General features: G+C 45.2%; 1 protein-coding gene across 1 annotated transcript in view; it reads left to right on the top strand.

Moving 5' to 3' along the window:
• DMTF1 (cyclin D binding myb like transcription factor 1) overlaps positions 1-13,334 on the top strand; it is a 26,438-nt gene continuing 13,104 nt past the window's right edge. Inside the window, exons 1-10 of the mRNA XM_087969185.1 lie at positions 1-198; positions 5,184-5,300; positions 6,956-7,081; positions 7,900-7,994; positions 8,170-8,284; positions 9,060-9,136; positions 10,153-10,310; positions 11,387-11,419; positions 12,067-12,176; positions 12,887-13,115. Coding sequence (XP_087825311.1) covers positions 5,192-5,300; positions 6,956-7,081; positions 7,900-7,994; positions 8,170-8,284; positions 9,060-9,136; positions 10,153-10,310; positions 11,387-11,419; positions 12,067-12,176; positions 12,887-13,115 — 1,052 coding nt within the window. The 5' untranslated portion in view covers positions 1-198; positions 5,184-5,191. The remainder of the gene's footprint in view (positions 199-5,183; positions 5,301-6,955; positions 7,082-7,899; positions 7,995-8,169; positions 8,285-9,059; positions 9,137-10,152; positions 10,311-11,386; positions 11,420-12,066; positions 12,177-12,886; positions 13,116-13,334) is intronic.

Here is a 13,334-nt window from a genome sequence, read left to right on the forward strand (position 1 = left end):
GCCCCCTTCCGCTCCGCGGCCTCTGCTGCTGCTGCTGCTGCTGCTGCTGCTTCGCCTGGGCCGCTTGGGCTGCTGCTGCTGCTGCTGCTGCTGCTGCTGGCGAGGGAGGCGGCGGCGGCGGCGGCGTGGCGGCTCCATCATCCTGGCATTTCGGAGCCTCCATCCTGGCCTCTCGAGTGCCCGGACCCAAAACAGGAAGTAGGTGCCTGTCAGCGCCCGGGGGAGGGGAGGGAGGGGAGGCACGGGGCCGCCTCGGGGTCCTCCGGAGGGGGAAATCTATAGCTATATACATACAAATATATATATATATATATATACATATCAATTCTCTCCCGTGGGGTAGATTTCCTTCCCTCCCCCCGTGGGCGCCTCCTTTGAGCGCGCCCTCCTCGCCCCCTGAGGGAGTCCGGGGGAGGGGGCTGCGGGAGGCCAGGCAGGCGGGGGGGCGGCTCGCTCAAGGCATCCTGGACGTCTGGGGGGTGCAGGGGGTGTGTGTTGTGTCATGCATGGACATGTATGTGAAGGGCCCTTGGGGGCCTCAGGCGGCTCCTTTGCTGGCAGACATGACCCAACTAGGGAACATCACCAGTGCGGGTGTGTACGTGTGTCTCTGTGAGTGTGTGTGCGTGTGTATACACGCACACACACATATACATATATATCACATCTATATCTGTCCATATGTATATATATATATTACACACACACACACACACACACACACACACACATACACACACACACACATATATATCACATCTATATCTGTCCATATGTATATATATATATTACACACACACACACACACACACACACACATATACATATATATCACATCTATATCTGTCCATATGTATATATATATATTACACAAACACACACACATACAAACACACACATATACATATATATCACATCTATATCTGTCCATATGTATATATATATATTACACACACAAACACACACACATACACGCACACACATATATACATATATATCGCATCTATATCTGTCCATATGTATATATATATATTACACACACACACACACACACACATACATACAAACACACACACACATCACATCTATATCTGTCCATATGTGTATATATATATATTACACACACACATACAAACACACACACACACACACATCACATCTATATCTGTTCATATGTATATATATAAATTACACAAACACACACACATACAAACACACACATATACATATATATCACATCTATATCTGTCCATATGTATATATATATATTACACAGACAAACACACACATACAAACACAACACACATATACATATATATCACATCTATATCTGTCCATATGTATATATATATATTACACAAACACACACACATACATACACACACACACATATACATATATATCGCATCTATATCTGTCCATATGTATATATATATATTACACAAACACACACACATACAAACACACACACACATATATATATATATCACATCTATATCTGTCCATATGTATATATATATATTACAAACACAAACACACACACATACAAACACACACACATATACATCTATATCTATCCATATATATATATATATATTATATATATATATATATATACATATACACATACACGCACACATATATATATACATATATATCGCATCTATATCTGTATATATGTATGTATGTGTGTATATATATATATACACACATACACACACACACACATACATACACACATACATACACGTATGTGTGTTTATATGCATGCATGTGTGTTGCAAACTATCCTAAAAATACTAGTTTCAGGTGTAGCTATAAAAGAAGAGACAAACACTGGATAATATATTTTAAGTTCCGGAGATCATGATGTCTGTCTCTTCTTTTGTGTGTGTGTGTGTATATAGATATAAATAGATATAGACATATAGATAGATATATACAAATGAACGGTATATATAGATGACGGACGGATGATATTGAAATTCCCAGGCCTTTGGCAAGGAAAGGCTCCTGGTTTCATTGTACTTGCCACCTGCTTTCTTTATCTTCCATTTTTAAAATGTTGTTTTATATTATTTCTTGTCTCCAGAGCCATTGGGAGTTGGGAGGCCACAAATCTAATTGTTTTTGGTATGATTAAGTATAAAAAGCAATATGCATATATGTCTGTAAGTATGGAAAAGGAAACTAGAAATGGAATTCTCTATTGGCCAAATGTCATTGGACACACAAGGAATTTGTCTCCAGTGCATAAAATGTAAAATGGTAATTTTACAAACAACACTTACACTACAGAAAATTAACATTCACATATTCTGTCCACATTGATGATCTGTCCTCCCTCCCTCCTTCCCCCCCTCTCTCTCTGCAAAATCTTGGGGTACTGAGTTATTGAAGTTTGTGGATTGAGACTAAAAGATTTTCTAATATTTAATATAGTTTACTTTTCTAGTATAAGTAACCACTAGGCTAGTTGTATGTCAGTGGTATTTTAACATAAAAGAAACCCTCTCCTGAATTTGATTGTTTTGTCATTCAGGCTGAGAGGTTTTGAGTTATTGTGGCTGCTGGGTGTTCTTGTGTAGGATTTCTCTACTTCATAAACAATATTGGGATTTTCACAAGAGAACAATTGACAAGCAAACCATGACATTGTAAAACATAAAGTAGATAGATATATGGATATTTTACCACTAAATACTCTGAAATAAACGACCTCCATCTTTTCAGTTGGTATGTTTACATAAAGTATGCTACTTGCTTTAATGCTTTGACAAATAAAAACTATGTTTCAAAATATCTATTTTCTTCCACAATATTTTCAAAAACATCCTTTAATTTTACACCTGCACAGAATATACAATAATAGTGTTTCAGAGCACATTTCAGTTCTCAGATAGATCAACTTTGCTCTTCAAAACATTGCTTCATGCTGAATCTCAAAGGTGCCATCAGCTGCAACAGCTTTTTGTGGGCTCTGAAAACAGATTTATGGAGAGGACTATTTGTTTTTGGTTTTTTTAATCTTCTGTTACATTTAAATATGTCGATTGAAATGAACGTTGTAGTGAAAGACCAACCTGCTGGAACTGACTTCTAGGCAAGGGAGGGGGGGGGACTTAAGAAGGAAGGCAGGACAAAGAGAAGAAAATCTCTTATCGGAACAGTATGGATATTGCAGTAAAGATATATAGGTATCCTCGACTAGTGACAGTTCAAAGTTACAGTGGCACTGAAAAAGTGACTTATGAACCTTTTTCACACTTACAACTGTTACAACATCTCCACAGTCACGTGATAAAAATTCAGGTGTTTGGCAACCGACTCACATTTACAACCGTCACCATGTCCCAAGGGGGTCACATGATCCCCTTGGCAAGAAAGGTAAGATGGGGCAAAACTCACTTAAATTCCTCACTTATCAGTGCAAATTTTGGGCTCAATTGGGGCCGTAACTCAAGGACCGCCTGCATTCTGCTTCAGTCAATGAGCCTTGCAAGGCAAGATGCTACAGTTCGCAAACTGCAACTTGTCTCGGTTTGGTTTGCAGCTCAGGTTAAAACGGCGACAGGTGTCGCTAACCCTGGAGGCTAGAATGCTCTCTGTGGGATTAGAGAAAGGAGCATGCTGAGCCAACAGTCAGCGCTATAATTCATGGCAAATTTAGAAATTTTTCCCCAGGGAGGTGGGAACAATTCTGTAGCATTCTGGAGGGTCCAGAAGGGTCCAGTTTGGAAATTAAACCTTCCTGACCTCAGAACAGTTTCAAGATTCAACTACTACTTCCATAATATGTTGTGCATCTAGTTTCAAGGTCCAAACAGTGGCAGGTCAGAACTTTCTATGACGGCATGTTTTGCACATCCTTGATTTACGGCAGCACCGAGACGTCTCCATGTATGCCTTGGTAGTTCCACACCACACAAAGAATGGCCGGAGGGCCTTAGAGGTTTTCCGGTCCAAGAAAATGCAGAGATGGGACCAGGGCTATGTGACAGTTATCAGCTGCCTTCAGAGTCGGAGATCAGTGGGGGAGAAGAACAGCTGGAGCCTGTTCCCAGTGTGCTCATGCGCAGAGCTGCCAGGAGAAGGGAACAGCTAACGAACAAGGGTCGACTCGGGAGTAAAGGCACAAGTGGATGGTGAATGGCCCCTCCCAGAAGGAATAAAGAGGAGCCAAAGGGGAGTGGGGTTTGCAGGAGACAATTAGTTCAATTCATTAGGGCAAAGATCTGTTCCTGACTCCTTGCCAAGTCATTGCTGCTACAGAGTGGTGTTCGGAAGATATCAGCCTGGCAACTCTCGCAGCCTGATAAAGGCCTGCAGTTGTGAGATCTCTTGAAAGACCGTTTGCCATGACTTTGCTGGAGAGGAATTCCCTTTAACCTAAATAAAAGGGGTTTCGTCAGGACGAGGAGTCGGCTTCCTGGTCTTGGGAAGGTCTAGGTCAGAACACCTTGATGGTAAGAGATGATCAGCAAGGGAACGGATCTGCCTCAGGAACCGATGAGCTTTCCTTCCCTGGAGATGCTTCAACAGAGATAGGGCAGCCCTCTCTCCTGGATGCTGGAGCAGTGGGGTGGTGAACCCCACGCTCTCCAAACTCCTAGCCAACCCTTGCATTTCCCCCCGTCTGTCCCTCAACTTTCTCTTCCTTGAAGCATGGGAGTTTCTTCTTGGTCCTCATCGCCTCAAGGGACCTGCCGGCTCTTCTTTGCTCTTAGGGATAAGTGTTTGTTTTGGAAGTTGTGAATGAGAAGGTGCAAGAAATAGTAAAGGCCCCCCATTAACCCAACAAGGAGCAGCTGTTTTCTGTCTAGGTCTGTAACATGGTCGTTTGACTTACTGTCCATGAAGTAATGAGGGTCACTTTGATTCTGAGCTAAATAAGTAGGTTGCAGGTTCCAAGTAAATAACTACCGGCTCCTCTGTGCTCTCTGAGCTTGGTTGTTTTCTTGCAGACGTTTCATTACCTGAACTAGGTAACATCGTCAGTGCGAGTAGACTTAACTCTGGTGATGTTACCTATTTTGGATAATGAAATGTCTGCAAGAGAATAACGGCCATGTTCAGAGAGCACCAAGGACCCCAGAGTTCAACCCTGGGCTTCCACTATTCTCCTTTACTGGTGAACAAACGACCACCCTATCTATGGCTAATCTGTGATTCTTCTCTTGTAGATTTGATTATGACCACAGTTGAAGAAGAATCTGACACAGTAACAGTGGAAACCGTGAATTCCGTGACTCTGACACAAGATACCCAAGGCAACCTTATTCTTCACTGCCCTCAGGATGGTATTGAACACCTGTTATTTGACTGTATGCTTTCATCCATGTTATTTCAAATTACAATCACTCCTCAGACCAGGATATTGGGCTTAGTTGCACAACTGGGTGGGACGAATGGCTTCGATTGGTAATAAAATTTGGGAGAAACCATTTTCGGTGTCACTGGGAAATTTAGTTTCCTAGAGGAATTTCAGGAATGTCCTTTAAAAAAAAAAATCAAGGGTATGCAATGGGTGAGTTAAGACTTGCATTTTCTTAAGACACCCACTTCACCTCCTGAATGCCACCCCTCAAAATAGACTGTAATCTCACTGATGAAGTTTGGTTAAAAAGAAGGTAAAACTTTCCCTATCTGGTTGTGTCCAATTCTGGGACATGGTGCCCATCTCCGTTTCTTGGCCAAGGGAGCCAGCCTTGTCCGAAGGCCAGCAGGGCTACACACCAAAGGCGCAGAAAGCACTCTTCCCTTCCCATCAAAGTGGTACCTATTCATCTTACTCGCATTTGCCTGCTTTCGAACTGCTCAGTGGGCAGGAGATGGAGCAAGGAATGGGAGCTTGCTCCGTCACAGAGTGCTCGGGTCTCAAACCTGGGCTGCCAGCTCTCCAGCTGACAAGCTCAGTGCCTTTAACCTCTGAGGAAGCTGCCAAGCCCTGAACCAGTCTGGACATTTCCCTCTAAAACCAATTTTTGGGGTCTCCAGCAAAGAGTTTTGCACACTTTGCTCCTTACATTCAAGTTGCTTGAGAGTGGAATTGGATGTGGGAGGGTGAGACCACATCAATTACACGTTAATTGCACAACAATTGCACAGTAGCTTTGATGACTCTTATTGGAATTGTACATTAAGGCAACAAATGCTTCCTTATGTCGGTTTGGTTATTTCAACGAACGACTCTTAAACCATTAGATTTTAACGTGTATGAAAATTGGACTAAAGAAAATTCATTTTAATGATATTGTGGGCAAAATATTAGAACTGGAAGTTGCACTTTAAAAAAAAAAAAAAAGGAAATTAGGCCATTCATTCTTTAGAGGGCATGATACCAGAGAGCAGGTCAGACTTTTTGAACTTTTTCTCCATTAAATGCATTTTTTAATTATTTTTTCTTATAAGCGAAGAATCACAACACTAAACAGTAGCTGCTAGTCTCTGGGGATGGAAAAAGGAGTAAAGGTGTGGATGGCACAGCGGTCTAGAGGTGAAGACGCTCTCCTCCCCCTTGGGAAGTTGAGAGTTCGATCCTAAGTAGCGGGAGATATTTCTCTTGGTGCAAAGAGAAAACATCTGCTGTGCACTCCGCACAGGTGTCAGGAAAGGCATCCGGCCAGTAAATGCTCAGCTCCACTCAGTTGCCCGACTCCACCTTGAATTTAAACTCCACATTTAAGCGATTAAAGGGTCATAAGAAGAAGAAAAAAATGGATTGTGTACCGCAGACCAAGAGCAGACCAAGATGAATATTTTTCAGGAACTTATTCGAAAGTGGCCCTTTTTTCAGGGACTCCGTTTCTCCCCAGGATTTCCAGTTGAGGGTCAGGCAGCGGCCTTCCCTGATCCTGCAGCAGGCAGTTCCGCAGGAGATAATAATCATGTCCGATATGGTTCCCTCCCAAGTCTCATGGCTGTCCTTCTCCTCCTTCTCTCTGCGGGCGTTTAGAGGCAGACGGCGTAGACTCCGAAGACAGCCCCGAACCTCCCCCCCACAAAAGGCTCTGCTTATCCTCGGAAGATGACGAGAGCGTGGAAGGCAACCCTCCCTGCATCTCGGTCGTCGCGGTTCCAAGTAAGGGGGCCTTTGGGAGGCTCTGCGGAGGCCGCGGGAGGGAGGGGGGCTGCTCGAGGGAGACCACACGGGTGGACCAGGAGGAGGGTCTAGAAAAGGAGGGGGAAGGGAATTTTGGTTTGGCTGGTCAAGTGATCCACTATTCCTTACCCCAGTCGGTAAACCATTTATCCATCCATCCATCCATCCACCATCCATTCATCCACTCATCCATCCACCCACTCATTTCTCCATTCATTCATCCATCCACCATCCATCCACCATCCATTCATCCACTCATCCATCCACCCACTCCAGTCATTCTTTCTCATTCATATCACTTTTATTATTTTTGGGTAAGCAACTCAAGGCAACAAAGATACCCAACACACCTTCCTCCTTCTATCTAGAGCAGTGATCCCCAACCTTTCGACGCCACGTGCCCGGTTCGGCATCATTCATTCTTTCATTCATATATCACTTTTATTATTTTTGCAAGCAACTCAAAGGCAACAAAGATATCCAGCACACCTTCCTCCTTCTATCTAGAGCATCCCTGTCAGGTTTCCCCAAAACAACAACAACAACAACCCTGTGAGGTAGGCTGGGCTGAGGGAGTGGGACTGGCCCAAGATCAGCCAGCTGGCTTTCATGGCTAAAGCGGGACTAGAGCTCTCCGTCTCCTGGTGTCTTCACCACTAGACCAAACTGGCCCTAAAGGACGCAGGTGGCAAGGCAGAAATAGCAAGGAGACCCAGCTCATGTGCCCCAAGGAGGGAGGGTAGCTGCTGTGCGCAGGTGAGAAGAACATTTACAGCGATCCTTGCTGTGCTTTCCAGTTTCAGAAAGTGACCAGAGCTTTGAGGTGACCATGACTGCCACCACGGAAGTAGCTGACCATGAGGTTAACGAAGGAACGGTGACTCAGATTCAGGTACGTGAAACAGCCCCTACAGAGGTCCCATGCAGTCTTCGGCCATGGCTCTGGCAGGACTTGACAGTATATAAAACATATAGTTTATTGTTCTGAGTGCTGACGTCCACCCATCTTGAGGCGGTTGTGGTCCGAGGAGCCGTGGCTTAAAGGGCTTCCTGTTTACCTCTCCCAGATCCTTCAGAACGAGCAACTGGACGAAATCTCTTCTTTAGCCAACGAAGAAGTCTCGGCTGTCAGTCAGGCCTGGTTTACAACCAAAGAAGACAAGGATTGTTTAACAAACAAAGGCAAGTTTGCACTTTCCATTTGTGGAGGCATCTCGGTGCATGACGGAAAAGTATGACCTTATTGTGAGAGGAATCAATCTGTTTTATGAAAATAACTCGAGGACAATATGCTAGCTTATTTTGCAATAAGAGCTAATGAATATTTATATTTAGTATTTTTTAGCGTATGGCTAAATTATTATAACTTGTATTTGATTGGATTCCCTGGCATTCCACCCTTTACATTTTTTTTCCTTCTCTAGAAATACTAGAAATCCAATTTGTGGCATTTATTATCAGTGCTAAATGCCAGCATTTGTGTACATATAGTATGACTTTTGTTGCATGTATGAAAATATAACAGATAAGCACTTATTGAATTGGGTGCACAGATATAAAACCACTTTGCATGACTCGGAAAAGCATTGAAAAAAATTATACTTTGATTTAATGATCGTTACATTATGTTTTAAGCCACCCAACAATTGCCATTCTCTGTCAGCGTATATTAAAAAAAAAATGATGTTATAGTGGCTACGAACCGATTACTAAAATTTATCTGCTGGGTTAGAAGTGGATCTAAATCAGAGGTCTCCAAACTTGGCAACTTTAAGACTTGTGGACTTCTGGTGGACTCCCAGGATTCTGGGAGTTGAAGTCCACAAGTCTTAAAGTTGCCAAGTTTGGGGACTCCCGATGTAAAGAAACCTTCTCCCCTTCTCTGTGCTAATCGTTCCCCGTAAGTTGAACTGCTGGTGGGGTGTCTGTGTGTGACAGCTTCTTCTCCATTTTTAAGGTCATAAGTGGAAACAGGGCATGTGGTCGAAGGAAGAAATTCAGATTTTGATGAGTAACATTGAGCGTTATTTGAAGGTTTGTGTTGCTCTCAATATGCCTCCTAGTTTCAGACGTTGGTCTCTTCCGTCGGATGGGTTTCAGAGGTTTTATAAGTGGGATTCCGTAGAGTTTTCCCATCTCTCTTGTAGCCCCCAATTTCCAGGAAAAACTCCCTTCTGGGTACGGATGGGTCCCTTTCGCTCCATATGTGAAGAGGCTACACTCTTCATCTGAGTTTGCAGGAGCTTATAAAGCGATAAATCTGGTTAAGCAGCATCCAGACTGTTTACTTACCCATTTAACCAAATAATGAATGGTGCTTTTGTTTAATGTGGGACTGTCTGACCTTCTCATAGCCTTAAATCAAAGACTCCGTAGTTGTCATGAAGCCAGTAAATCTTAAATCGGGACATCCTGAACCTCAGTTTGATCCTGACTGATGTTGATTCAACCTTTTCTTTAAAAGTGCACGAGGAGGCCCAAGTCAGCCCAATTCCTTAATCAGCCTGTCCCCCTCAGTGAGCCAGCTACAAAGAACTTTTTAGCTGGATTTGTTTATAATTGTGTGTGTGTGCGCGTGCGTGCATGCATGCATGCATGTATGTATGTATGTATGTATAAAAAAGATTATGGATTTGAACATCCTTGTTTTGATCTTAAAATCCATTCGAAATAAGAGGTCATTTGTTCCGTGTTGATTTCCAGGGAAATGAATTTTGCACCTTTTCCTGGTTGCTAGTTGTTATTTTTCAGAAAGGAAAAAAAAACATCAGTTCCGTCTCAGTTTAACTTCATATTAAACCTGTAGTTATTACAATTATTGTATAACCAAGCAATAGTATAAAACCTGGGTTGTTCAGCCACTGTCTTAAACCTGCAAAATCCAATCCTGCCCCCCAAATTTGTCATCATGAAGAGGAAGTGACTAAGATTGATTAGAGTTTGGATTGCCCTACTTATTTGGGGGAGGCTGTTCGGAAAAAAGAAAAGAAAACCAGTTTTAACTTCCTGTCAAGGGAGGGAAACTGAAACTGTCCTCTGTGTGTAAACAGGCCCGTGGAATCAAAGATGCCACCGAGATCATTTTTGAGATGTCGAAAGATGAAAGGAAAGATTTCTACAGGACCATCGCCTGGGGTTTGAACCGGCCTCTCTTTGCTGTTTATAGACGCGTCCTTCGCATGTACGATGACCGAAACCACGTTGGCAAGTATGAACCTTCCTAAGGTTTGACTCGAAGGGGAGGAGTGTGAGCTGGGAACCGCTCCAGGGCCCCAGGTTCTAGGTGGAAGAGAGGAGCACAGGCTTTAAAATGTTCGGAAGTCATAATGAAGGAACTGACCAGGGAACTATTTTGATATAATAATATATATATATATATCATATTAGAGATAAGGCCAAACATTGGGGAAATAGAAATCTTTTCTCGTGCGCTGAAGTTCACTGGAAGATCTGGGAGATTAATCCAAATGAACTTCCACCCATTCCTAGCACATATCCTGAGCACCAATCCAAAGGAGGTGGAGGAGAGAGGTTCATGGGTGGCGTCTTCACAGGGATCATCATCATTAAAATCACGATTTCCAACAATGGGAAACTATCACGTTTCCCCGAAAATAAAACCCTGTCTTATTTTATTTTTTTTGCCACGAAAACGGCACCATATCTTATTTTCGGGGGACGTCCTCCACTGACTAACCTCACTTGCATGTGTTACCCCAGGCCTCCTTTTCGCGGTCGGAGGCCTTCAGGAACTTCTTCTTCTGCAGCCGGCAAGGCTTTCCTAAGCACCTCTGCAGCCGATAACAGAGCTCTGGATCGATCCAGAGCTTTGTTCTCGGCTCCAGAGGCCTTCAGGAAAGCCTGGCCTGCCTTGCCGACTGCAGAAAAAATGGGCTGGCAAGGCAGGTGTCGGGGCGTACGAGGCCTGGGTACACCTGTCCAAAGGTAAGTAGTGGGGCAGCTCCACCACCACCCCATCCCCACCCTGGTTTAATTCTTACCTGTCCACTCTGGAGTGGGCGGGATCTTAATTAGGGCTTATTTTGGGGGTAGGGCTTATATTGGGCACATGTGTAAAAAAAAATCAAGCTAGGACTTACTTTCAGGATAGGACTATTATCGGGAAAACAGGGTAGCAAATTGTACGCAAGATAGCAAAGGACAGGAGACCTCGGACTTCCCTTTGATCCTCAAGCTCTCCTCAAGATAGTGTCCCGAGATAAATTTGTTTTCCGAACGTATATTTCCATCTTCATTAAATATACTGTTTCCATGTTTAAACAGGTATACTCCCGAAGAGATCGAAAAACTGAAAGAGTAAGTTTTATTTCAACCGGATGTTGCCAATCGTTCATATATCCCATTCAAGAAACTTGGGTTTCCTCTTAGATGGACAAGTGAAGACTCCTGAATTGACCCTCAAGGGAAGAAAAGGAACATACTCCAAATGAACTGTGTGAATGAACTGTCATCACACACACACACACACACACACACCCAAAGCCTTTGCATTGGCATAGGGAGGCCTTTCAGCTTTGTTTGGGGCAGAAAACTTGCTTAGGAAAAGCTTCGTTGATTCCGTGCTCTGTGTGGTCATATAGAGCTGAACTGTTCCGTTCTCCCTTTATAGAAAACAACATTTTGCAACGATGATCTCGTCTTCTTTGCTGCTATTCCCATCCGTGTAGATTAGCCCACCCTGCAGCAGCTGATCTCCCCAGCCCCGACGAGCAAAAATTAATCGCTTTTCCGGTGTTGGCTCGGGGGGGGGGGGGGGGGGGGGGGGGGGGGGGGGGGGGGTTTGGGGGGGGGGGGGGGGGGGGGGGGGGGGGGGGGGGGGGGGGGGGGGGGGGGGGGGGGGGGGGGGGGGGGGGGGGGGGGGGGGGGGGGGGGGGGGGGGGGGGTGGGGGCCCCCCCCCCGGGGGGGGGTTTCCCCCCCCGGGGGAGAAAAAATTCCCTTTTAGATTAAGAATCAAGCACGGGAATGACTGGGCGACGATAGGAGCCGCTCTCGGACGGAGCGCTTCATCTGTAAAAGACCGCTGCCGACTGATGAAGGACACCTGCAACACAGGTACGGCGATTAAAACACCTGCCAAGGAAACTCTAGCCATACTGCTATACTGGCCTGGCACGCAAGGCACCTACGTCGACTTCAGGAGACTAGCGTCGACTCCTAAACCATTTCTATGCCTGTTTGAGAGTTGCCATGAACAGAAGAGGAGGGGGCAGCAACCTGGAAGAGCGGGACAGCAGTTTGGAGCCAAAAGTGCATTCCGTTCTTATCTTGCAAAGATTATAGCTAAGCTACCAGAATTTATGTCCGCAAATTTCTAATTGGAGAAGCATGATTGATGACTCTTGGCTATGAACGTGTTTCGTTGGAGAATATGAGGGGTGGTGGGAAACCAGGCTCAAGGGTGACAGTGAATTATGTGTCTCAGAATCGGCTGCATACCGCGCCCAATTTTCAGCCTCCACGTGCCCCATTTTCTGCCTGTTCCGAAAACGGGGCGCACAGAGACGGCAATAGGCAATGGCGATCCCTGCAGCCTGAAACAGCTGATTGTCGGGAGGCCGATCCAACCGACCATCAGCTGCTTGTGCTAATCAGGCTGTGCTGAAGCTGAAACAGGCTGTTTGCTGCAAGGAGGCCGATGGCTGGGAGGCAGAGGCCCATTTTTTCTCCCCCTTGTTCTCCTCCCCAAAAGCTAGGCGCGTCTTATCCTCCCCAAAATGCGATAAGTCTAAGAGCTCCGGCTGTTTGGATCGTTTCCCCTTCAGGGAAATGGACGGAGAAAGAAGAAAAGAGACTCGCCGAAGTGGTCCACGAACTCACGAGCACCGAGCCCGGAGACATCGTCACGCAGGGGGTCTCCTGGGCTGCAGTGGCCGAGCGGGTGGGGAGCCGGTCGGAGAAGCAGTGCCGCTCCAAGTGGCTCAACTACCTCAACTGGAAGCAGAGTGGAGGCACCGAGTGGACCAAGGAGGACGAAATCAACCTCATCCTCAGGTTTGCACCGCTGGGCTTGTGGGGGGAGGGGTGGCCTTGGGGGCGGCGGGAGAGACCAGCCTCTCACAAGGGCTTCCTTTGGACGCACGGAGCCTCTCCCAGCCATGTCTCCTCTGCTCGAGGCTCCCAGGAATGTCTTGTTTAAGTATTCGGGCGTTCCCGGTACAATGGTGGTCCTCGAATTACGACCTAAAACATTTATGTGGCTAAGTGAGACAT

This window comes from Notechis scutatus, chromosome 6 (assembly GCF_049901735.1).
Source record: "Notechis scutatus isolate UNSWTSFEM ecotype Mainland chromosome 6, rNotScu1.2, whole genome shotgun sequence".
Taxonomy (NCBI): domain Eukaryota; kingdom Metazoa; phylum Chordata; class Lepidosauria; order Squamata; family Elapidae; genus Notechis; species Notechis scutatus.